Genomic DNA, 27,601 nt, shown 5'->3' with positions numbered 1-27,601 from the left:
AAGAATTCAGAGTAGCAGCCGTGTTAGTCTGTATCCATAAAAAGAAAAGGAGGACTTGTGGCACCTTAGAGACTAACCAATTTATTTGAGCATGAGCTTTCGTGAGCTACAGCTCACTTCATCGGATACAACTTCTCTGCCCACCTGGTAGCCCAGGTTATTAGCTCCTTGCTCCCTGGCAGTCTGCTGTGACCCTTTCTCTGTGTCCTGTGTGCAGGTGGAGCGTGAGCGGAAGAGGCTGAAGAGGGACCGTGCTGGCTTCTCACTGCCAGATGCCTGTGGACTTCCCGTGTCTGACTCTGGGCAGAATAAGGCACCGACTTCAGGACAGGTCTGGACAGGGAGGGGAGCCTGAGCATGTGACCCTAGCAGAGTTCCACCCTGCTCTGGTCTAGTCCTGCCCTAAGCAGACTGAGGACTAAAGGCCTTCTCTCTCTCTCTCTCTCTCTCTCTGCATTTTCTTCCCAGGAGGAGGCCCGGACTCTCTGTAGGCAACTCGCCGAGTTGCAGAAGCAGGTTAGGAGTAGAAAACCTCTCATCTAGATGGTCATATCTGCACCAGTGGGGCACAGCTGTGTGGAAACTCCTAGGAATGGGGACCTGGGAGGGGCCTGATTCTGAGGGGGCTTGTAGCACTGGGCCAGCCCTGGCTGTGAGGGGGCTGGTAGTGCTAGGGCCCAGGGCAGGTGAGGGAAGAAGCAGCTGTGATGGGATCTCAGCGCCAGGCCGGGCAGAGCTTTGAGAGCACTTATAGCACTGCAATCCCAGCCCGAGTAATGTGTGGCTGTGATGGGGCTTGCAGTGCTGAGGCACCAGGTGGGGGCACAGCTGGGAGGGGGTTGTAGCATTGGGGTGCTGAGCGGGGTGGGGTGTGGCATTGGGGTGCCGAGGGCGTGTAGGATTGGTAGCACTGGGATGCCAGGCCGGGCAGGGGGCTATGAGGAATCTGGTAGCACTGGGGCACTGGGTGAGGTGGGGCACAGCTGTGAAGGGGCTGGTAGCCCTGGGGTGCCAAGTCGGGTGGGGCATGACTGTTGGAGAACTGATGGCACTGGGGTGGGATCTTGAGAGAAGCAGAATGCCAGGCAAGTCACTTCTTTTCTTTGGCCCCTTGAGCTCAGCCTGGTCCTCTTCCTTCAGGTGTCTCTTCTGCAAACACAGCTGGTGCTGGAGCGGAAGCACAAGCAGGACTACATCAAGTGCTGTGCAAAGACCAGCCAGGAGCTGTCGGGCCTACACCAGGAGCTCTCTCACTCCTTAGCAGCTGTGGCCAGGGAGCCCAAGGCTGCTGTTCTAGAAGCAGAAACGCAGAAGTTGGATGAATCCCTGAACCACAGCTTGGCCTTGGTGGCTCTAGGGTGGGATGGCCAATCTCCTGAGAAACACCCTCTGAGTTCCACTCCCAGAGCAGCCCAGCGGAATGAGTTGAGGTAGCAGGATCAGCGTTCAGCAAATGGGTCACAGCCAGAGCAAGGTCCAACCCTCTGTGTGGTTTGGCAATGCCATTTTCAAAGGTACCATGGACAATAGACTCTTGCCCACCTTGCAGAAGAGTCATACGTGGTAGTGGAAAAGGTGGTGATTGTCCCTTCAAGAGCCATTCCTTCCATTTTCATGGGCCAGACCTCCTCAGGGTCCAGCCTGTCCGTTAATGTGGCCGTGACTTCTCGTAGCCCCATCTGAATACCAATCCTCAGGAACTCTGAACCACATGGTTGGTTGTTGCACATGGGAGGATGGAACCAATAAGAACATGGGTATTCCCCCTTCTTCACAGCCTGTGTATCCTGGGGAATGTCCCTAGAGTGTGCAGAGACCTGCTGCAGGGAGTGAATTCAGGGGTGTGGGGTTGTGTCAAAGTTGAGACCTGGGGCAGGGTGGGCAATAGTGCTCATGGAAACACTATAGGCAGCAGTGTTCACCATGGAAACTTTCCAGCAGGACTGTGGTAGGGGATCAGAGACTGGAGCTGGCCTGGGCAGGGCTCAGAGATTTGAGGCGAGCTGGATAAAGGCTCTCGGGTTGACTGGCAGCAGCGGATTGGTGGAATTCTCCTTTTCTGAAGCGTGATTGCTGCCTGCCCCAGGAATGTTGCTGTTACAAGGTGCCCCCAGAGATTGCTCTCCTGCTGCTGGGAGAGCTGCTTCCAAATGACTTTGTACGGTTTCCCTTTCAGTGAGAGCTCCAGCGGGATCTGTATTTCAGCTTTTACAATAAAGTTATTCCCTATGAAAGAGGATTATTTTCCCTTGTTTTGTCTTTTCCCTCTATCAAAAACTTCCTTCCATGTGGCTCCAGTTCTAAAAACATCCTTGGGGCTTTCTCTTCCTGACCTGCACTTCAGTGCCAAGAGATGGGCGCTGTCCTGCAATGGACCTCTTCCTTGTGCAGTTTGCGTTGTGCCTGGCTGAGCTGTGAGGAAGCTGGGCAGAAGGGGACAGCCCCTGGAAATCTCTTCCCCAGCACGTTCCCTGCCCTGCTCCCCACTGCAAGCCAGCTGTTTGGTGCCTGTGCTGCAGGAGGGAATACAACAAACTCAGCATGGGAAAAGGCAGCTAAGGCACCTCTGGAAAATAATCCAAAACACAGAGCTTCAAAAGCAGGTAGAGAGCTGGGGTGGAAATGGCAGATAGCGGCTGGAAACTGCCCAGACTCTCTGGTGCAATTTGTAGAAGCTCTGAGGAGCAGTGGCAGCAAGGTCTGGGCTCCACCTGAGAGTTACACCAGTATAACGATTGGCTGGGAGATGATTTTTACGAAGATAGGTATACTGATACAAGCCCAAGTGTGGGTATAATTATACTGACACAGCTATTGCCCTTCCTGTATGGGAACAGCTATACAGCACCTTTATGCCAATATAACTGAGTGCATACATGGGGAGTGGCGTCCCTTGGTACCTAGTTACAGTGGTACAACACTCCCATGTAGCCAGACCCTGGGGAAGACAGCTCAGCCCTGGAATCCTGTTCAGTTTGGAAGGTTTTTCATAACCCCTGGAGCGACAAGCTTACTCTTTAAATGAACACTTAGATTTGGTCAAAGATGATGGCTGTTGCCCTGTGGGAGAGTAGCGAGTTGGTGCATTTTCTTAAAGTGTTTGCATAGACTTGCATTTAACATTTATTTTGGTTTAATTTTATACACTTTTCTTTTATGTGCTTGGGAAGTAGTGGTTGTTAAAGCTTGCACTTCTAAACAGTTAAAAATGGAATTGGTATCACAAGCAAATTAATTCTAAAAAGCTTGGTAAAAATTCTGTTAACAACTCTTTTGCTAAAACAGAGTGCTCAGCAAGGGAAAGCAATTCACCTTCTCACAGAAGATTATGAGTATCTATTCCAGCAGGTAAGTATTACATTTAGTATAAAATATTAGTAATGCAGCTCAAGTAAAAATGAATGTGTACACACCAATTGCAAAATTATAGCTTGTGTTATAAAAGACTTGGTCCCTATTACATTGTAAACACACTTCATTAATCTGTGTATGAAATTTGAGTTACTAGAAACAAAAAAAAATGTAAAACAAACAAAAAAATGTATGATGTTAACTAACTTAAGCTGCTTACGGTTGCATCCCACAGACCAAAGACGCCAGAAAATGTCACAGCACAAAGACACCAGAAGATCTCTGTATACAGTGAAGGAAGGAACCCCCAAGCATCAAGGAAAGAAAAATGAAGTGCTGTATAAATATAAAGCTGGTCAAATACACCTCAATCTACCATCTATGGACATGATGTTGGTAATCAGCTAGAAATCCCTTTCAGTTCATTTAAACTTGGCTACCCTGTAAAAGCAACGGTAGTCCTGCTGTATTGTGTTAGTGCTGTACATCATTTACAACGTGCATACCATGGCTAAACTGTGTAACACACAGGTAAAAATCAACGAACGAATGGCAGCAAACAACATGAAGGCAAAGAAAAAACAAATTGATAAAGAAATTAAGTTACACAGTAACTACAAATTGGGTGACCAAATTCCCTGGTAGTACCAGGGACACTTTGGGGTCCGTGACACTGCATCTTAAGTAAAAAGAAAAGGAGTACTTGTGGCACCTTAGAGACTAACCAATTTATTTGAGCATGAGCTTAACAAATAAATTGGTTAGTCTCTAAGGTGCCACAAGTACTCCTTTTCTTTTTGCGAATACAGACTAACACGGCTGTTCCTCTGAAACCTGCATCTTAAGTAAGGCCCATTTTATTCAGAACAATCTTGTTCAGTGTCTGGGTACCAATACTAAATGCTGACACAGCAACATTTAATAAATTGGTTACTGTCCATTCAGTAGGTTACCGGAAAGACAGCATCCATAAGAAACAACTAACTCCATGTCAGCTGCTGGTGTATCACAGAGCAATGCAACCAATAAAACAGAGGCTAGCTGCTCTTGTTTCCTGCCCAGCAAAGCTTACTGGAGGGTGACAGCCAGCAGTAAGGGTAACCTGTAGCATGAATGGGCAGTACTGTGTAGTAACTAATTACAAAATAGTTATATATAAAGGCCTCATTTGTAATGTCACCACTCCAAATTTCTGTTTTACGCCTCATATACATAGCACCGTGGGGCACACTATAACAATACCTGTCCCCGTATTTCAAAACACAGCCTCCTACCAATCATAACACAGGTGATAACTGTAATTGCCCGATGAGCAGTGTGTTGCTATCTGTGGTACCAAAGTAAAAGTGCCAGACTACAACACCAGATTGGAAAAGAATTGTTATGCTTGGCTATGAAGTGGTGTCATATGTACACATAACTATTGTACATATATACCCATATACAATACAAATACCATATCCATATGATCCATATACATTTGTTATCTGGGATTGCCCCCAAGGCTCAATCACAAAACTACATTCCTCAATCAAAGTCCCAGGCCTAACATTCCCAGGCCCACCATAAGGGACTAGACTAAGGTGACCAGATGTCCCGATTTTATAGGGACAGTCCCGATTTTGGGGTCTTTTTCTTATATAGGCTCCTATTACCCTTCCCCCCCCGGGTCCTGATTTTTCACACTTGCTGTCTGGTCACCCTAGACTAGACGTGCAATTGGAAAATAAAATCTGTCCATTGGTCGTGCGAGGGAATGTGCAGACTAAGGGACAGATGGGGCATGAATGTGTAAATGGCAAAGTAAGGTGACCACATAACAGTGTTTAACCCACTGAGTCATATTCAGTCCATGCATTATCCTCTTCCGGGGTGATGGGTAAACATCCTCCCTATAAAAAGACATAAAGTGGGGTAATGTAGTAAGAAGAGGGCCTGAAACATAAGCCTATGTATCAGAGGCTTGGTCTGAGGTCTGGGCTAAAGTAGTCAAAACTTTGTAGATACAAAGCAAAGTTAAGTTGTAAGCAAGAGGCAAGTCCTGCTCACAGAATATGGCAAGAACAGGGCTGATATTTCAGACACACACATTTCTAAGTAGTGCTAGGCACAAGAATACACACGTAAACACATTCCAGAAAGGTGGTACCAGAACACCTTGATACCAAACTGTCACTGTGCCTCAGTGGGTCACAACTGAGAATACCAAATTCAGGACAAACTGCTGAGAAACAAGGCAGACACACCCCGAACTGGTGGTTATTCTCCCACAAGATATACCAAACCAGCAACAAAATAAAATTATGTTTCACCACACTGGCTAGCAAGAAGTCAGAAAAGCAGTTTCCTTAGGAATTCCTGTCCGTGTATCACCACCAAAAACACTAGACTTAAAGACAAGTAGTTCTTTAAAACCAATTTCATCAAATAAAAGGTTCTTCTGATCCTAAAGGGCCAGCCACACACCCAAGTTAATATACAACTCAGATCTTACCCAATAAGCATGCTGTTGCCACTCTATTACAAATGTGTTTACACCTGGGAAACGCTCTCTAGGCAGAATGCAATCAGTCTAGGTGGCTGGCTGGGAAGGGCCATTAGGCAGAACAATAGGTCTTAGAAGATGCTAGTCTCCCACCAAGGAGCCTTGCTAAGGATGCTACAAACAACCTCTGAGTCATGCCTGCTGTGTCCTTACAGGGGCATGCGACCAAGTCACCTGGTACTGGACTCCATCTTGGAATACAAGTGTTTTTTCACTGACAGGGCATGGGACCAAAGAGGGGAGACAAAGGGTTCCCACTATATGCAGAAGCTATTTAAGGCAGGGGAGTGACATCATCGTGGTTCTTCACTGACTCCCTGTCCAAAGGAGACTCTTGGAAACACCTGAGAAACAAGGACTAAACTGGGGAGAAGGGCTGGACCCAAGCGATAGGGATTTCTAGCCTATGAAAGGAATACTTGGGGTTTTAAACTGCAAGCAAGTGCAGCTTTCCTTTAAGAGCCTGCAGCCAGCTTAAACATCATCTAGGGTGAGAATCTGCTACTCATATCCAATTTCTTTAGTATATTAAGCTTAGATTGCATTTTTGTTTTATTTGCTAGGTAATCTGCTTTGATCTGTTTGCTATCCCTTATAATCACTGAAAATCTGTCTTTTGTAGTTAATAAATTTATTTTTGCTTTGTCTAAAGCCAGCGTGTCCGGAAGTCATTACCTGAGTCAGAGAGCTGTGTATATTCCTCTCCACATTGAGGGAAGGGGGTGAATTTCATGAGCTTATGCTGTATAGTTCTCTGTGCAGTGCAAGATGGTATAATTTTGGGTTTACACTCCAGTGCGGGGTGTGAGCCTTAAGAACTGGGAGGTGCCTTAGCTTAGCCTTCCCATGTGGAGCTGATCTCAGCATCTGTGTGTAGCTGCAGCTGGATGTGTCCCTACCTGTATGTGTATTGGAGGGGGCTTGAGGGCCTGTCATAAAAGTACAGTTTAAAGGGAGCCCAGGCTGGTGGGTCAGGCGGGCTCAGTCATACCCCAGTTTCAGGTGGCACCCCGGGGGGAACCCATCACAGTAACAACCCCTAAGTTTTGGGGAACTTAAAATGTGCAAGGGGAAATTCTGACCATAATGACACCTACCAACCACAGGAACATGAGTCAACACCCGCGGATGACTAACCACAAGAGTTCGGACAGAGACATCCCTTACAGGAGGATCTATTAATGGAGATTCTCTATGTCCTAGTAAGGAGGAGAGGATGGAAGATGTTAAAATACAGGTAGGATCTGATAAGAAAGAGTCAAATGAAAAAAAGTCCCATCCAATTACATCATGTAATGGCAAACAGCTAAAAAGTGACAAGTTTTTAAAGGGCTTATATACCAATGCTAGAAGTCTAAATAATAAGATGGGTGAACTAGAGTTGTAAGGATAAGGCCTTTTCCTGTAGCCATATTGTAAGGCCTAAAGCCTAAGGCCTTTGTCTGCAGCCATATTAAGAGAGCAGCAGCCATTAGCTAAGAAGCAGAAAGTCCCATCCTCACATTCCATCTAAATTACATTAAAGCAATGTAATATCAGGCTGTTAAGAAGGACATCTGGTCCTAGTGGCCTATCACCAGAGGAAAAAACAGATCTTAAGATGGTTAAAGAAAACTTAGTTTGATAACATGCTGTCTGTCAAGAAATCACTTCTTAATAGTGGTGGTTGTGAAATCCTCACTTCTTTATTGTTTTGTCTTTATGGTCTCCACTTCCCTATTGTTTGTATGGTCTCTGGTTCTTTAATTGTTTCTGTCTGTAACATAATTAATTTTGCTAGGTGTAAATTAATGAAGATGGTGGTGTAGGACTGGTTAGATAATTTTGTTACAGTATGTTGGGATTGGTTAGTAAAATGTTAGTATAATGATTGGTTAAGGTAAAGCTAAGCAGGATTCAAGTTTCACTATACAAACTGGAGTCCAAAAGGAAGTTCTTTGGGAACCAGCTCCAGGACACAGCCCCATCAGAACTGCCAGACCTCAACACTCTGCCAATGACACTGTGCAGAAACTGGAGTCCCCAGATGACCTGATCCTGACTGGTCATCAAGAAAAGTTCATCTGTCTTATTGGGAGTGGTGAGCATCACATGTGACTTGCATTCTGTTTTGGTGATTGTTAATAAATAGAGGTTAAGTAGGATATTACTGTGTCAGGCTCTTTCACTGGTAAAAAACCCCACAAACCCATAGAGTATAAGGTTACGCCAGAGCCTTTTTAAAGACACCATAATAGAGGCTCAACTTAAATGTATACCCCCAAATTAAAAAACATAGTAAGAGAACCAGAAAAGTGCCACCGTGGCTAAACAGCAAAGTAAAAGAAGCAGTGAGAGGCAAAAAGGCATCCTTTAAAAAGTGGAAGATAAATCCTAATGAGGAAAATAGAAAGGAGCATAAACTCTGGCAAGTGAAGTGTAAAAATATAATTAGAAAGGCCAAAAAAGAATTTGAACAGCTAGCCAAAGATGCAAAAAGTAATAGCAAACGTTTTTTTAAGTACATCAGAAGCAGGAAGCCTGCTAAACAACCTGTGGGGCCACTGGACGATTGAGATGCTAAAGGAGCACTCAAGGATGATAAGGCCATGGCAGAGAAACTGAATGAATTCTTTGCATTAGTCTTCATGGCTGAGGATGTGAGGGAGATTCTCAAACCATTCTTTTTAGGTGACAAATCTGAGGAACTGTCCCAGATTGAGGTGTCTTTAGAGAAGGTTTTGGAACAAGTTGATAAATTAAACAGTAATAAGTCACCAGGACAAGATGGTATTCGCCCGAGAGTTCTGAAGGAACTCAAATGTGAAACTGCAGAACTACTAACTAGTCTGTAACCTATCATTTAAATCAGCTTCTGTACCAAATGACTGGAGAACAGCTAATGTGACCCAATTTTTAAAAAGGGCTCCAGAGGTGACCCCGGCAATTACAGGCTGATAAGCCTGAATTCAGTATCAGGCAAACTGGTTGAAACTATGGTAAAGAACAAAATTGTCAGATACATAGATGAACATAATTTGTTGTGGAAGAGTCAACAGGGTTTTTGTAAAGGGAAATCATACCTCACCAATCTACTACAATTCTTTGAGGGGTCAACAGGCATGTGGACAAGGGGGATTCAGTGGATATAGTGTACTAAGATTTCCAGAAAGCCTTTGACAAGGTCCCTCACCAAAGGTTCTTAAGCAAAGTAAGCTGCCACGGGATAAGAGGGAAGGTCCTCTCATGGATTGGTAACTGGTTAAAAGATAGGAAACAAAAGGTAGGAATAAATGGTCAGTTTTCAGAATGGAGAGAGGTAAATAGTGGTGTCCCCCAGGGGTCTGTACTGGGACCAGTCCTATTCAACATATTCATAAATGATCTGGGAAAAGGGGTAAACAGTGAAATCTTTGAATCTACTATGAAAGCCTGTTACCGGTCTTTCTGTACACACACCTTTGTAGAAGTTTCCCCTCCATGTAGAAGTTTTGCACAGTAGTTGTTTCAGTCAGGATTACAGATCATAAAAAAACTCCTTCTGGAGAGGAAGGCAGCACCAAATTTTGCACAATTCTACGCAGAAATGTATAAAGAAACTTCCCTTCTGTGCAAAATGGGATCTTATCATTCAAATCCTTAGGAATGCTTAAATCTAGGTGTCACCAGTAATCACCTCAAACAACAGCAGCAACAATTGCTCAATTAATTACAATATTTTATGATAATAAATAGCAAATTTACTTGTTTTACAATTTCATAGTCAAAGTGAACAAATGCAAAGGATTACATCAGCTGCATACCCATCATTGAATTAATGGTGAACCAGGCATCTTATTAATTACACTTGCACTTAAGTCTGATCACAGAAAGATTAAAAAATGTGACCCTCAACTATCTACATTGCTGTTTACAGTTACAGTGTGTATGGTAACACCCATTGTTTCATGTTCTCTGTGTGTATAAAATCTCCCCACTGTATTTTCCACTGAATGCATCCGATGAAGTGAGCTGTAGCTCATGAAAGCTTATGCTCAAGTAAATTTGTTAGTCTCTAAGATGCCACAAGATCCTTTTCTTAAGATCCTTTTCTTATTGCTGTTTACGAGGTTCTCAGCAACACTAAAGACACTAGCTGACTCAACTAATTGTAGCATACAGAAAAGGGTAATATTCATTTAAGCCATTTGTGAGCATGTAGTAATGTTCACTATTTTCTATGTTTTAGAAGCCATCAGAAATCACTCAGAGCAGCAGTACGCATTAAGCTAGGCCTCGTATGTTTGCATAGAGTTAATAAACATGATTATTTGGGAGACAACTGTGCCTAAGCAATATATTATTACTTTTGTGATGAAAGGAGCAAAAGACACAGCACTAATCATAAACCAATGCTTTACATCTGTACTAAATTAAACAAGTTTTCATAAATTTTGCCATTTGTCCTGTTCTTAATTCATCTAAAAAAACCCCAAAATTCCACTAAACTTCTTAATTTATAGCAATCATATAATGTCTGTTAAAACATTACAGATGGATTTGCAACAAATTGGTCAATTTTGGGGGGGGTGTTAATTTTATGCATGCATATTGTATGTTTACTAAAAAAGAAAATACAAAATAAAAATTGGGGTAATATATTTGTCAGACCAGAAATAAAGGTTTACCTCTGGGAGTGGCATATCCTCATCTCTTCAAACTAGAATAAAGGCTGCAGGGGTGATCCAATATATATTTTGTCACTTACAGCCAGTCAAACCCCAGCTCCTTATTCAAACTCCATGTACAAAATGGATGTGGGCTGGGGATGTGACATGTGGCAGCATAATGCCCAAGAACAAAGCTTTGGGTCAACAAGTGGCATGTCACAGCTCCTTCAGACCAGTCCGAGAGTTGCGGGGAATGTGTCATTTGTGGTGACTCAAAAAATATTTTCTCATGTACAACCAAGCAACCAGCACCCAGCTCCATATTTGATTATTTAATTAGTAATTAAGGAATTTGTAAATTAAATGTTATCACATTACTGTTAATTTGATGACATTTCTAAAATTTAATCTTACAGCAATCTATTTTTAAATAATTTTGGCCTTTGAATAAGGAACTGAGAACCAGGAATAAGGAGCTGGTATCATGAATAAGGAATCAACTGACGCTTTCTAGTGATTGAAACCAATAACCTCCAGGGCTAAACATCTGAATCTTTACAGCTTATGCTAAAGAGCCAGGCTCTCGAGCTGAGAGTAGTCACAGACTCACATCCTCTGTGAACTGGGCACAAAGAATGGACACAACACACTTGGACTGGTGGGTTACACAAGCGAAATCCATGACAAATGCCTGAAATGTGGACCATGTATTTTGGTGCTTCACACCGTAATTTATATATCATAGCTCATAGTAAAGCATAGGCCATGTAGTCCAAACAATGAACTCGTGTAATAGAGGAGAATGGGAGCATTGAGGCACTGTGGTGGCCTTTCAGAATACAAGTATTTTGGTTTTCAATTAAATTGTCAGTTTTTGGTCTAAGTATTTTGGAGTTTGATTTTTTTGCTGACAATATTCTGTAAAAAAATTTCAATGAAAAGTATTTTTTCTTTGTTTTCATGAGGATTTTCAGTGGACAAAAAAAACAAATACAAACCATTTTCTGACCAGCTCTACTTGAGACACACTTTCCCGGGGGTTACACAACTGTTTACTAGCCACCAATAGAATATTGGTGATCAGTAATCCTGGATTCTAGCCCTGTCTCTGTAGAGAAGTGTGTTCTTCATAGTGCTTAGAGATATTGCCTAAATCAGGTTTGGTTTTCCTTTCTGAAAGGAAGTGTGGTGCAGTCGGTAAGTTTGGGGTTCATCATGTGAAAGACTGGCATTCTAGGCGTAAACTCTCGGCTAAGTTATTTAAACAATGTGAGGAGAGTATTCAGAGGTTCTTCACTGTCTGCTGGTGGGGTTCATGGCCTTAGCAAAAACAAGGGTAGTTAACTGCATAGGAATTTAAACGGCACTTAGCATAAGAGAAGAGTGAGGGGGGATTTGATAGCATCCTTCAACTACCTGAATGGGGGGTTCCAAAGAGGATGGAGCTAGGGTATTCTCAGTGGTGGCAGATGATAGAACAAGGAGTAATGGTCTCAAGTTGCAGTGGGGGAGGTTTAGGTTGGATATTAGGAAAAAAATTTTCACTAGGAGGGTGGTGAAGCACTGGAATGGGTTACCTAGGGAGGTGGTGGAATCTCCTTCGTTAGAGGTTTTTAAGGCCCAGCTTGACAAAGCCCTGGCTGGGATGATTTAATTGGGGTTGGTCCTGCTTTGAGCAGGGGGTTGGACTAGATGACCTCCTGAGGTTCCTTCCAACCCTAATCTTCTATGATTCTATGATAAAGGCAATTTGAACTCCTGGCCTCCAGGAGAGCGTGCTTTCCTCTTCCAAAGGAGCACATAGCAAGGCTGTCCTTTTTAGCCCTACAAAGTAACTGGTGACAATGTCAGCACCACATACTCTTTGTCATCAAATTCCAATTTGACAGCTTCAGCCTGGCACAATCAAACCACCTGTTAGCACTTTAATATGCTTTTCCAGAAAATATGCCATGCACGTACTCAAAAAGGGTCTTTGAGGAATCCGGGTTACAGGACAATGAACTAGGAAAATCTGAATCAAAGTGGTAAAGGTGTAAAGTGAGACACTCCCCAGAAAAAAGCACCACATACTGATTCACAACAGCTTATTGTGAACTTCCCATTCATCAACCAATGACACCCCACAACATCCCAATGCCCACAATGTCACTCTGTGACGCCCCAATGTCACTCCACAACTTCCCCAATCTCACCCCAACACTTCTACATCCCTCTGTCACCCCATGTCACCCCCACCGACAGTGTCACCAAACACCCAATGTCACCCCAATACCTCCACATCCCACTGTCACCCCACGTCACCCCCACCGACAGTGTTACCAAACACCCCATGTCACCACAACACCTCCACATCCCTCTGTCACCCCACGTCACCCCCACCGACAGTGTCACCAAACAACCCATGTCACCCCAACACCTCCACATCCCACTGTCACCCCACGTCACCCCCACCGACAGTGTCACCAAACACCCCATGTCACCCCAACACCTCCACATCCCTCTGTTACCCCACGTCACCCCCACCGACAGTGTCACCAAACGCCCCTTGTCACCCCAACACCTCCACATCCCTCTGTCACCCCACGTCACCCCCACCGACAGTGTCACCAAACGCCCCATGTCACCCCAACACCTCCACATCCCACTGTCACTCCACGTCACCCCCACCGACAGTGTCACCAAACGCCCCATGTCACCCCAACACCTCCACATCCCTCTGTTACCCCACGTCACCCCCACCGACAGTGTCACCAAACGCCCCATGTCACCCCAACACCTCCACATCCCTCTGTCACCCCACCTCACCCCCACCGACAGTGTCACCAAACGCCCCATGTCACCGCAACACCTCCACATCCCTCTGTCACCCCACGTCACCCCCACCGACAGTGTCACCAAACACCCCATGTCACCCCAACACCTCCACATCCCTCTGTCACCCCACGTCACCCCCACCGACAGTGTCACCAAACGCCCCATGTCACCCCAACACCTCCACATCCCTCTGTCACCCCACGTCACCCCCACCGACAGTGTCACCAAACGCCCCATGTCACCGCAACACCTCTACATCCCTCTGTCACCCCACCTCACCCCCACCGACAGTGTCACCAAACGCCCCATGTCACCCCAACACCTCCACATCCCTCTGTCACCCCACCTCACCCCCACCGACAGTGTCACCAAACGCCCCATGTCACCCCAACACCTCCACATCCCTCTGTCACCCCACCTCACCCCCACCGACAGTGTCACCAAACGCCCCATGTCACCGCAACACCTCCACATCCCTCTGTCACCCCACGTCACCCCCACCGACAGTGTCACCAAACACCGCATGTCACCCCAACACCTCCATATCCCACTGTCACCCCACGTCACCCCCACCGACAGTGTCACCAAACGCCCCATGTCACCCCAACACCTCCACATCCCTCTGTCACCCCATGTCACCCCCACCGACAGTGTCACCAAACGCCCCATGTCACCCCAACACCTCCACATCCCACTGTCACCCCACGTCACCCCCACAGACAGTGTCACCAAACACCCCATGTCACCCCAACACCTCCGCATCCCTCTGTCACCCCACCTCACCCCCACCGACAGTGTCACCAAACAACCCATGTCACCCCAACACCTCCACATCCCTCTGTCACCCCACATCACCCCCACCGACAGTGTCACCAAACGCCCCATGTCACCGCAACACCTCCACATCCCTCTGTTACCCCACGTCACCCCCACCGACAGTGTCACCAAACGCCCCATGTCACCCCAACACCTCCACATCCCTCTGTCACCCCAAGTCACCCCCACCGACAGTGTCACCAAACGCCCAATGTCACCCCAACACCTCCACATCCCTCTGTCACCCCACGTCACCCCCACTGACAGTGTCACCAAACACCCCATGTCACCGCAACACCTCCACATCCCTCTGTTACCCCACCTCACCCCCACCGACAGTGTCACCAAACACCCCATGTCACCCCAACACCTCCACATCCCTCTGTCACCCCACCTCACCCCCACCGACAGTGTCACCAAACGCCCCATGTCACCCCAACACCTCCACATCCCTCTGTCACCCCACCTCACCCCCACCGACAGTGTCACCAAACACCCCATGTCACCCCAACACCTCTACATCCCTCTGTCACCCCACCTCACCCCCACCGACAGTGTCACCAAACGCCCCATGTCACCGCAACACCTCCACATCCCTCTGTCACCCCACCTCACCCCCACTGACAGTGTCACCAAACACCCCATGTCACCCCAACACCTCCACATCCCTCTGTCACCCCACCTCACCCCCACCGACAGTGTCACCAAACACCCCATGTCACCCCAACACCTCCACATCCCACTGTCACCCCACGTCACCCCCACCGACAGTGTCACCAAACAACCCATGTCACCCCAACACCTCCACATCCCTCTGTCACCCCACGTCACCCCCACCGAGTGTCACCAAACGCCCCATGTCACCCCAACACCTCCACATCCTTCTGTCACCCCACGTCACCCCCACCGACAGTGTCACCAAACACCCCATGTCACCCCAACACCTCCACATCCCTCTGTCACCCCACCTCACCCCCACCGACAGTGTCACCAAACGCCCCATGTCACCCCAACACCTCCACATCCCTCTGTCACCCCACATCACCCCCACCGACAGTGTCACCAAACGCCCCATGTCACCGCAACACCTCTACATCCCTCTGTCACCCCACGTCACCCCCACCGACAGTGTCACCAAACACCCCATGTCACCCCAACACCTCCACATCCCTCTGTCACCCCACCTCACCCCCACTGACAGTGTCACCAAACGCCCCATGTCACCCAACACCTCCACATCCCTCTGTCACCCCACATCACCCCCACCGACAGTGTCACCAAACGCCCCATGTCACCCCAACACCTCCACATCCCTCTGTCACCCCACGTCACCCCCACCGACAGTGTCACCAAACGCCCCTTGTCACCCCAACACCTCCACATCCCACTGTCACCCCACGTCACCCCTACCGACAGTGTCACCAAACGCCCCATGTCACCCCAACACCTCCACATCCCTCTGTTACCCCACCTCACCCCCACTGACAGTGTCACCAAACGCCCCATGTCACCCAACACCTCCACATCCCTCTGTCACCCCACGTCACCCCTACCGACAGTGTCACCAAACGCCCATGTCACCCCAACACCTCCACATCCCTCTGTCACCCCACCTCACCCCACCGACAGTGTCACCAAACACCCCATGTCACCCCAACACCTCCACATCCCACTGTCACCCCACGTCACCCCCACCGACAGTGTCACCAAACACCCCATGTCACCCCAACACCTCCACATCCCTCTGTTACCCCACGTCACCCCCACCGACAGTGTCACCAAACGCCCCATGTCACCCCAACACCTCCACATCCCTCTGTCACCCCACGTCACCCCCACCGACAGTGTCACCAAACGCCCCATGTCACCCCAACACCTCCACATCCCACTGTCACTCCACGTCACCCCCACCGACAGTGTCACCAAACGCCCCATGTCACCCCAACACCTCCACATCCCTCTGTTACCCCACGTCACCCCCACCGACAGTGTCACCAAACGCCCCATGTCACCCCAACACCTCCACATCCCTCTGTCACCCCACCTCACCCCCACCGACAGTGTCACCAAACGCCCCATGTCACCGCAACACCTCCACATCCCTCTGTCACCCCACGTCACCCCCACCGACAGTGTCACCAAACACCCCATGTCACCCCAACACCTCCACATCCCTCTGTCACCCCACGTCACCCCCACCGACAGTGTCACCAAACGCCCCATGTCACCCCAACACCTCCACATCCCTCTGTCACCCCACGTCACCCCCACCGACAGTGTCACCAAACGCCCCATGTCACCGCAACACCTCTACATCCCTCTGTCACCCCACCTCACCCCCACCGACAGTGTCACCAAACGCCCCATGTCACCCCAACACCTCCACATCCCTCTGTCACCCCACCTCACCCCCACCGACAGTGTCACCAAACGCCCCATGTCACCCCAACACCTCCACATCCCTCTGTCACCCCACCTCACCCCCACCGACAGTGTCACCAAACGCCCCATGTCACCGCAACACCTCCACATCCCTCTGTCACCCCACGTCACCCCCACCGACAGTGTCACCAAACACCGCATGTCACCCCAACACCTCCATATCCCACTGTCACCCCACGTCACCCCCACCGACAGTGTCACCAAACGCCCCATGTCACCCCAACACCTCCACATCCCTCTGTCACCCCATGTCACCCCCACCGACAGTGTCACCAAACGCCCCATGTCACCCCAACACCTCCACATCCCACTGTCACCCCACGTCACCCCCACAGACAGTGTCACCAAACACCCCATGTCACCCCAACACCTCCGCATCCCTCTGTCACCCCACCTCACCCCCACCGACAGTGTCACCAAACAACCCATGTCACCCCAACACCTCCACATCCCTCTGTCACCCCACATCACCCCCACCGACAGTGTCACCAAACGCCCCATGTCACCGCAACACCTCCACATCCCTCTGTTACCCCACGTCACCCCCACCGACAGTGTCACCAAACGCCCCATGTCACCCCAACACCTCCACATCCCTCTGTCACCCCAAGTCACCCCCACCGACAGTGTCACCAAACGCCCAATGTCACCCCAACACCTCCACATCCCTCTGTCACCCCACGTCACCCCCACTGACAGTGTCACCAAACACCCCATGTCACCGCAACACCTCCACATCCCTCTGTTACCCCACCTCACCCCCACCGACAGTGTCACCAAACACCCCATGTCACCCCAACACCTCCACATCCCTCTGTCACCCCACCTCACCCCCACCGACAGTGTCACCAAACGCCCCATGTCACCCCAACACCTCCACATCCCTCTGTCACCCCACCTCACCCCCACCGACAGTGTCACCAAACACCCCATGTCACCCCAACACCTCTACATCCCTCTGTCACCCCACCTCACCCCCACCGACAGTGTCACCAAACGCCCCATGTCACCGCAACACCTCCACATCCCTCTGTCACCCCACCTCACCCCCACTGACAGTGTCACCAAACACCCCATGTCACCCCAACACCTCCACATCCCTCTGTCACCCCACCTCACCCCCACCGACAGTGTCACCAAACACCCCATGTCACCCCAACACCTCCACATCCCACTGTCACCCCACGTCACCCCCACCGACAGTGTCACCAAACAACCCATGTCACCCCAACACCTCCACATCCCTCTGTCACCCCACGTCACCCCCACCGAGTGTCACCAAACGCCCCATGTCACCCCAACACCTCCACATCCTTCTGTCACCCCACGTCACCCCCACCGACAGTGTCACCAAACACCCCATGTCACCCCAACACCTCCACATCCCTCTGTCACCCCACCTCACCCCCACCGACAGTGTCACCAAACGCCCCATGTCACCCCAACACCTCCACATCCCTCTGTCACCCCACATCACCCCCACCGACAGTGTCACCAAACGCCCCATGTCACCGCAACACCTCTACATCCCTCTGTCACCCCACGTCACCCCCACCGACAGTGTCACCAAACACCCCATGTCACCCCAACACCTCCACATCCCTCTGTCACCCCACCTCACCCCCACTGACAGTGTCACCAAACGCCCCATGTCACCCAACACCTCCACATCCCTCTGTCACCCCACATCACCCCCACCGACAGTGTCACCAAACGCCCCATGTCACCCCAACACCTCCACATCCCTCTGTCACCCCACGTCACCCCCACCGACAGTGTCACCAAACGCCCCTTGTCACCCCAACACCTCCACATCCCACTGTCACCCCACGTCACCCCTACCGACAGTGTCACCAAACGCCCCATGTCACCCCAACACCTCCACATCCCTCTGTTACCCCACCTCACCCCCACTGACAGTGTCACCAAACGCCCCATGTCACCCAACACCTCCACATCCCTCTGTCACCCCACGTCACCCCTACCGACAGTGTCACCAAACGCCCATGTCACCCCAACACCTCCACATCCCTCTGTCACCCCACCTCACCCCACCGACAGTGTCACCAAACACCCCATGTCACCCCAACACCTCCACATCCCACTGTCACCCCACGTCACCCCCACCGACAGTGTCACCAAACACCCCATGTCACCCCAACACCTCCACATCCCTCTGTTACCCCACGTCACCCCCACCGACAGTGTCACCAAACGCCCCATGTCACCCCAACACCTCCACATCCCTCTGTCACCCCACGTCACCCCTACCGACAGTGTCACCAAACGCCCCATGTCACCCCAACACCTCCACATCCCTCTGTCACCCCACCTCACCCCACCGACAGTGTCACCAAACGCCCCATGTCACCCCAACACCTCCACATCCCTCTGTCACCCCACGTCACCCCTACCGACAGTGTCACCAAACGCCCCATGTCACCCCAACACCTCCACATCCCTCTGTCACCCCACGTCACCCCTACCGACAGTGTCACCAAACGCCCCATGTCACCCCAACACCTCCACATCCCTCTGTCACCCCACCTCACCCCACCGACAGTGTCACCAAACGCCCCATGTCACTGCAACACCTCCACATCCCTCTGTCACCCCACCTCACCCCCACTGACAGTGTCACCAAATGCCCCATGTCACCGCAACACCTCCACATCCCTCTGTCACCCCACGTCACCCCCACCGACAGTGTCACCAAACGCCCCATGTCACCGCAACACCTCCACATCCCTCTGTCACCCCACCTCACCCCCACCGACAGTGTCACCAAACGCCCCATGTCACCCCAACACCTCCGCATCCCTCTGTCACCCCACATCACCCCTACCGACAGTGTCACCAAACGCCCCATGTCACCGCAACACCTCCACATCCCTCTGTCACCCCACGTCACCCCCACCGACAGTGTCACCAAACGCCCCATGTCACCGCAACACCTCCACATCCCTCTGTCACCCCACGTCACCCCCACCGACAGTGTCACCAAACGCCCCTTGTTACCCCAACACCTCCACATCCCTCTGTCACCCCACCTCACCCCCACCGACAGTGTCACCAAACGCCCCATGTCACCCCAACACCTCCACATCCCTCTGTCACCCCACCTCACCCCCACCGACAGTGTCACCAAACACCGCATGTCACCCCAACACCTCCATATCCCACTGTCACCCCACGTCACCCCCACCGACAGTGTCACCAAACACCCCATGTCACCCCAACACCTCCACATCCCTCTGTCACCCCACCTCACCCCCACCGACAGTGTCACCAAACGCCCCATGTCACCCCAACACCTCCACATCCCACTGTCACCCCACCTCACCCCCACCGACAGTGTCACCAAACGCCCCATGTCACCCCAACACCTCCACATCCCACTGTCACCCCACCTCACCCCCACCGACAGTGTCACCAAACGCCCCATGTCACCCCAACACCTCCACATCCCTCTGTCACCCCACCTCACCCCCACCGACAGTGTCACCAAACAACCCATGTCACCCCAACACCTCCACATCCCTCTGTCACCCCATGTCACCCCCACCGACAGTGTCACCAAACGCCCCATGTCACCCCAACACCTCCACATCCCTCTGTCACCCCACCTCACCCCCACCGACAGTGTCACCAAACGCCCCATGTCACCCCAACACCTCCACATCCCTCTGTCACCCCACCTCACCCCCACCGACAGTGTCACCAAACGCCCCATGTCACCCCAACACCTCCACATCCCTCTGTCACCCCACCTCACCCCCACCGACAGTGTCACCAAACGCCCCATGTCACCGCAACACCTCCACATCCCTCTGTCACCCCACCTCACCCCCACCGACAGTGTCACCAAACGCCCCATGTCACCCCAACACCTCCACATCCCTCTGTCACCCCACGTCACCCCTACCGACAGTGTCACCAAACGCCCCATGTCACCCCAACACCTCCACATCCCTCTGTCACCCCACCTCACCCCACCGACAGTGTCACCAAACGCCCCATGTCACCCCAACACCTCCACATCCCTCTGTCACCCCACGTCACCCCTACCGACAGTGTCACCAAACGCCCCATGTCACCCCAACACCTCCACATCCCTCTGTCACCCCACGTCACCCCTACCGACAGTGTCACCAAACGCCCCATGTCACCCCAACACCTCCACATCCCTCTGTCACCCCACCTCACCCCACCGACAGTGTCACCAAACGCCCCATGTCACTGCAACACCTCCACATCCCTCTGTCACCCCACCTCACCCCCACTGACAGTGTCACCAAATGCCCCATGTCACCGCAACACCTCCACATCCCTCTGTCACCCCACGTCACCCCCACCGACAGTGTCACCAAACGCCCCATGTCACCGCAACACCTCCACATCCCTCTGTCACCCCACCTCACCCCCACCGACAGTGTCACCAAACGCCCCATGTCACCCCAACACCTCCGCATCCCTCTGTCACCCCACATCACCCCTACCGACAGTGTCACCAAACGCCCCATGTCACCGCAACACCTCCACATCCCTCTGTCACCCCACGTCACCCCCACCGACAGTGTCACCAAACGCCCCATGTCACCGCAACACCTCCACATCCCTCTGTCACCCCACGTCACCCCCACCGACAGTGTCACCAAACGCCCCTTGTTACCCCAACACCTCCACATCCCTCTGTCACCCCACCTCACCCCCACCGACAGTGTCACCAAACGCCCCATGTCACCCCAACACCTCCACATCCCTCTGTCACCCCACCTCACCCCCACCGACAGTGTCACCAAACACCGCATGTCACCCCAACACCTCCATATCCCACTGTCACCCCACGTCACCCCCACCGACAGTGTCACCAAACACCCCATGTCACCCCAACACCTCCACATCCCTCTGTCACCCCACCTCACCCCCACCGACAGTGTCACCAAACGCCCCATGTCACCGCAACACCTCCACATCCCTCTGTCACCCCACCTCACCCCCACCGACAGTGTCACCAAACGCCCCATGTCACCCCAACACCTCCACATCCCACTGTCACCCCACCTCACCCCCACCGACAGTGTCACCAAACGCCCCATGTCACCCCAACACCTCCACATCCCTCTGTCACCCCACGTCACCCCCACCGACAGTGTCACCAAACGCCCCATGTCACCGCAACACCTCCACATCCCTCTGTCACCCCACCTCACCCCCACCGACAGTGTCACCAAACGCCCCATGTCACCGCAACACCTCCACATCCCTCTGTCACCCCACGTCACCCCCACCGACAGTGTCACCAAACGCCCCATGTCACCGCAACACCTCCACATCCCTCTGTCACCCCACCTCACCCCCACCGACAGTGTCACCAAACGCCCCATGTCACCCCAACACCTCCACATCCCTCTGTCACCCCACCTCACCCCCACCGACAGTGTCACCAAACGCCCCATGTCACCCCAACACCTCCACATCCCTCTGTCACCCCACGTCACCCCCACCGACAGTGTCACCAAACGCCCCATGTCACCCCAACACCTCCACATCCCTCTGTCACCCCACCTCACCCCCACTGACAGTGTCACCAAATGCCCCATGTCACCGCAACACCTCCATATCCCACTGTCACCCCACGTCACCCCCACCGACAGTGTCACCAAACGCCCCATGTCACCCCAACACCTCCACATCCCTCTGTCACCCCACCTCACCCCCACTGACAGTGTCACCAAATGCCCCATGTCACCGCAACACCTCCATATCCCTCTGTCACCCCACCTCACCCCCACCGACAGTGTCACCAAACGCCCCATGTCACCGCAACACCTCTACATCCCTCTGTCACCCCACGTCACCCCCACCGACAGTGTCACCAAACGCCCCATGTCACCCCAACACCTCCACATCCCTCTGTCACCCCACGTCACCCCCACCGACAGTGTCACCAAACGCCCCATGTCACCGCAACACCTCCACATCCCTCTGTCACCCCACGTCACCCCCACCGACAGTGTCACCAAACGCCCCATGTCACCCCCACCGACAGTGTCACCAAACGCCCCATGTCACCTGATGACCCCCCGGCGATACCCGCATGCGCCCAACACCCCCAGGTGAGCGCGCGCACGCGCGGCCCCGGCTCCCCACGTCACTCCGCCCCGACCCAGCCCCGCGCGGGCTCCCAGGCCGCCCTGCGGCGGGGGCGGGGCACAGGGCCGAGTGCTCCGCCCCGCAGGCGGGGCCGGCGCTGGACGCGGGGTCGCCGCCGCCGCCATGGACTCGCTGTGGAGGCTGAAGCGGTTCGATGCGTTTCCCAAGACACTGGAGGATTTTCGGGTCAAGACCTGCGGGGGCGCGCTCGGTGAGGGGCGGGGGCGCGCGCGGGGAGGGGCGGGGACGGCGGCGGCCGCGATGCGTCGCCGTGCGGGGCTGGCGAGTGCCGGGGCGGCGGGGCCGGCGCCGAGACCAGCCCTCGCCGAGGGGCCGCCAGCTGGTGCCCGCCCTCAGCCGCCGCCTCTGCCTCGATCCGCCTCCTCAGCGGGGCTCTCACCTCCGCCGGGAGCCGGCTGCAAAAGCCGCCTGATTTCCCCCATTTCCCCCGCCGACAGACGCCCCCCTTCCCTTCACCCCACCCCGCGGCGGCCCAAGCTGAAAACCCCTGGCAGCCCGATCGCTGTGGGAGAAAAAATACCCCCCGCGAGGTTCTTGCCCTCCTCCGGGGGCCGACAGCCCCAGCCTGGTCCCCTCCCGCTCAGGCTGAGGAATAGGTCGTTGCAAGTCCAGCTACTTCCTTCTCTCTTCCTCCCTGAGTCTTTCACCTCCATAGTCACCAAGGTGAACTTCCCCGTGCGCAGGGGAAAGCTGTCACCCAACCCACGGCAGCCCCTCGCTGCCAGAGCTGGAATAAAGGGCCTGTGCTCGTGTAAAAAGAAGAGAAGAGCCACCTCCCTGCCTGCATGGTGAGAACCATCAACACCACTCCAAACAAACGGTCCCAAGGCGCTGCTCCTCCTCCCTCCTAGAGCAGGACCCAGCCCTCCACCCAGAAACACAACAGCCCCAGCCTCCCCTCCTCCTCCTCCCTCCTAGAGCAGGACCCAGCCCTCCACCCAGAAACACAACAGTCCCAGCCTCCCCTCCTCCTCCTCCCTCCTAGAGCAGGACCCAGCCCTCCACCCAGAAACACAACAGTCCCAGCCTCCCCTCCTCCTCCTCCCTCCTAGAGCAGGACCCAGCCCTCCACCCAGAAACACAACAGTCCCAGCCTCCCCTCCTCCTCCTCCCTCCTAGAGCAGGACCCAGCCCTCCACCCAGAAACACAACAGCCCCAGCCTCCCCGTCCCTGTCATCACTTACAAAGCAGAACATCCCTCCCTGACATAGGGCAGATAGTGTCCGATCATCCCAAAGCCAGACTGATGTTTCCAGCTGGAGTTTGTGGGCCAGAGGTGGTAACAAATGGGCCAGGACTGGCATATATTCCCTCACTCTATTGTTCACACACACCTTCCTTCTGATTGTCTCCCTGCTTCCTTTTCCCATTTTCCTCTTTTCCTCTTGTTCTCTCTGTTCCTTCTTCCATCCCTGCTTTGAGGAGTAACCTGACCAGTACCAGCACAGCCAGCAACAGCAGTGAGGGATGGGGTAGGGTGGAGGCTGTTCAGTCGCCATTCTGGCCCCAGAACCTGGCCTGGATCCTGTTTTGCAGTGACAGAGAAGAGGCTGCATCCTCTTTTAACTGTGAAGGTGGCCAGTGGGCATAATGTTTGACTCCTCACCTCAGATTTAAAACTTCAAATAAAGTGTTTATCTCCCTTCTGTCTGTATCATCCTTCCAGGCAAGGCTCAGTAAGCTCTTGTTCTTTTGTTAGTTGTGTTATTTTGGGAGTTTTAGGCATAATGAGATGCTGGGAGTCCCACAGGCATGCTTAAACATCTTATCTATTTGAACTAAGTAAGTCATAAGAGACTGCATTTTGCTGTAAGAAAGACCTGTATAGGAGAGCCAAGTATTCATATGTAAGGCTTCTGTAGTGCAGAATTTTGGAGCAAACTAGTGATCCAGCCGATCGAGTAGCCTGTTCCTACAGAGGCCGGTACAAACTAGTTCAGAGAAAAGAACAAGAAACCTCCCAATGGGCCACTATGGAATAACCATGATATAGGGAAGCTACTGCCTAGTTCTGCCAGTTGTTGGCTGGTGCTCTAAAGCAGGAGGGTTTGCTTATGCAAATATATATGTTTACATAATAGAGGTAAAACTGCCCCATTAAAAGAATATTAAAGTGGCAAAGTCAAGCCCTACAAAATTAGGAAATATCAGAATTAAGGTTACCATGGAACCGTAATCCTCCTCCCTCTGCCAATGGTGTATGTCGTGATACAGTCTTTAATTACATGATCCCATACTATTTTTTCCACAGGACCCTTGCCTCATTCAGGGAATAGATAGTGTCATGGAGCCACAAGATCAGTGCTACACCCCCAGGTTTGGAGCAGTCTCTTGGAGGAACCCCTTTGATGTGCCAGACCCCCCAGGGATCTCACTCTTCCCTCAGGGTAGGACACCTGGCCTCACTGCCTCCTAAGATTGAACCTCTGTGAGCTCTGTTCAGCGAGTCCAACCGAGACGGACTTCTGGGAGAGACTTGTCCGCTCTGCAGGGATTAATGCACCTCACCAAGTATTCAGAGGGACACTCAAACAGTGTTTCAAACCAGTTGGATTTATTAGTCCCCTGGCACACAGCATGGATTAGCACACAGCATTAGGTTAGCACAGAGAAGTGAAGCTTAGCACAGTCCAGTCTGCTCAGCCCAGAGCCCCAGCCATGCTGTAGTGAACCCTATTTTCAGGCTCTGTCTCTCTCTCAGTTTGACCCTCTGTGTCAGTTCCCAGGTGAGAGAATTCCCAGCTTCCTCTAGAAGCCCCACTGCGCACCTTCCAGTCCTTTGTTCTTAAATTGGGCTCTCTGCCCAACTTCCCTGCTGAGAGGCCTTACCTCCTGCTTCTCTTGCTTTCCTCAAGCAGGTCTTGCAGGAGGGTGCTCCTGACTCGCCTCTGGAACTCGTTTTGCTCCTGCCCTGTGAACCTCCCTGGCTGCCCCTGACAAGCCACCTGAGTTGCCTGAACAACATCCAGCCAGTCCACCTCTGAACTGCACCCAGGGAACATGTGAAGTGCAAGCATGTACACCATCCACTTCCTTGCTCTTATGTCCCACCCTAACACTAAATGGTGGGACCTGTTGCCACCTAAGGAAGGTGGGCCAGTCTGTACTCTACTCTGCTTCCACAATCCACCAGCAATATTAGTTGGCAGCTCCTCCATGGAGCTGTGAGCATGGGTGTGTACCTGTCCATTCTGTGGTGAAAGGGAGAACCTGGTCCACATCTGTGTAGAGTGCATCAGGTTGCAGCCCGTCTTCTAGCTCCCCCAGAAACTTATTGAGGTCTAGGTGCACTTTTCCCCATACTTCCTAATTCTTGCACACCCCATCCATGATCCTACAAAGTTTCAGGACCTCCTTGTCAACCTCCTGCTGGCACTGCACAACATAGCCATCCATCACTCCAGGAGGAGGAAGCTGGATGGGGGTACTCTGTGACTATGGGGCCTATTTCTGGTCCCTTGTCTGATCATGTCTCAAGGTAGAGTTCCTCCAAGCAGTATCCACAGACTCTTTAGATGTCTTTGAGGAGGGTTCTCTGCTCAATGTCCCCTTCTGGTTCCTTGATTATTAATCTTTGACCTCGCTCCCATTTTCTCCTTTGTTGTCCCCTATACTCGCGGCTTGGGCGTAGCGGTTCCTCCCCCTTAGCTGAGGAGGCTGACCTTTAGTTTTGTGTGGGCCTAGATCTGCCTGTCCCGGTACCCACAAATAGAACATGCCTTCCAGCAGGGATCCTATAGGCAACAACATCCTTTGCTACACAACCCTGATTTGTCCCCAGAGCACCATCTCTCAGTTCTAGAATTAACTGCATCTCTGCCCCCTCTGTGGTCTCCTCACCTTTCTCTGGGCAGGGACCTGCATCCCTGTCCCTTCAGATCAAGGATTGCAGTCCTCCTTCAATTCGCTGTGATTATCACAGCAGATCTGACCTTTGTCCAACACCCCTCTGCCAGGGACTATGCCAGAGTTGTCAGTGACCAGATAGTTTCCACAAATCATAATAAACTTATTTAGGACAAAAGCATTACAGAGAAAACATAATAAAGCAATAAACAGTCTCCATTGCATGCTGGTTTACTGGGCCATCTTCTGACACAGAGACTCTGGCAGGTTCCAATCCTTCACACCCTTCCAGCAGGGTTTTGTCCTCTTGGTTATAGTTTCATGTCAGTTCTTGGATCAGAGGAACCTCAGCCAGTTCAGGCTGATCCTTCTGGCCACAAGCTCTTTCTTTGTCTCGTGGATCTCTTAAATCAGGGTTGAACCAGTCTGTGTACCTTCCAAAGATTAGTACTTCTCTGGAGTTGTTTACCTGTCCCAGGATTTGCAGTAATTACCCTCATTGATTTAAGATGTTGGGGGTAAATTCGGTAACCTTCTGCAATGGGTTGGAATAATGTCTATAGCTCACAAAGTTACATATCACATTTGTAGATAGTTAAATCCTCAGTTGACTGCAAAGAATTACAAAAGGATCTCACAAAATTGGGTGACGGCAACAAAATGGCAAATGAAATTCAGTGTTGATAAATGCAAAGTTATGCACATTGGAAAACATAATTCCCAACTATACATACAAAATGGTGGGATCTAAATTAGCTGTTACCACTCAAGAAAGAGATCTTGGAGTCACTGTGGATAGTTCTCTGAAAATATGTGCTCAGTGTGCACTGACAGCTAACAATGTTAGGAACTGTTAGGAAAGGGACAGAAAATATCATAATGGCACTATATAAATCCATGGTATGCCCACATCTTGAATACTGTGTGCAGTTCTGGTCACCCCATCTCAAAAAAGATACATTTGAATTTTAAGAAGTA

At 51.5% G+C, this 27,601-nt stretch overlaps 2 protein-coding genes and 1 long non-coding RNA gene across 17 annotated transcripts in view; 2 read left to right on the top strand and 1 right to left on the bottom strand.

The window, feature by feature from the left end:
- CEP250 (centrosomal protein 250) overlaps positions 1–2,237 on the top strand; it is a 123,282-nt gene extending 121,045 nt beyond the window's left edge. For all 14 annotated transcript variants that reach the window (XM_048820053.2, XM_075118867.1, XM_048820052.2 and 11 more), the window contains 3 exons: positions 218–331; positions 469–516; positions 1,141–2,237. In XM_048820053.2, coding sequence (XP_048676010.2) covers positions 218–331; positions 469–516; positions 1,141–1,434 — 456 coding nt within the window. In that variant the 3' untranslated portion in view covers positions 1,435–2,237. The remainder of the gene's footprint in view (positions 1–217; positions 332–468; positions 517–1,140) is intronic.
- LOC142068829 (uncharacterized) lies at positions 66–22,731 on the bottom strand. Its single transcript, XR_012664744.1, has 2 exons — positions 22,675–22,731; positions 66–2,513 (listed from the first exon to the last, which is right to left on the bottom strand). It is a non-coding gene; the product is annotated as an uncharacterized LOC142068829 (long non-coding RNA).
- Positions 22,732–22,807: 76 nt separating this feature from the next.
- The window catches only part of ERGIC3 (ERGIC and golgi 3), a 54,048-nt gene continuing 49,254 nt past the window's right edge, over positions 22,808–27,601 (top strand). For both annotated transcript variants that reach the window (XM_048820034.2, XM_048820033.2), the window contains exon 1: positions 22,808–22,966. In XM_048820034.2, the coding sequence (XP_048675991.1) occupies positions 22,879–22,966 (88 nt within the window). In that variant the 5' untranslated portion in view covers positions 22,808–22,878. The remainder of the gene's footprint in view (positions 22,967–27,601) is intronic.

The sequence above is a fragment of the Caretta caretta genome, chromosome 13 (genome assembly GCF_965140235.1).
Source record: "Caretta caretta isolate rCarCar2 chromosome 13, rCarCar1.hap1, whole genome shotgun sequence".
In the NCBI taxonomy this organism is placed as follows: domain Eukaryota; kingdom Metazoa; phylum Chordata; order Testudines; family Cheloniidae; genus Caretta; species Caretta caretta.
This window is presented reverse-complemented; position numbering and strand designations above follow the sequence as displayed.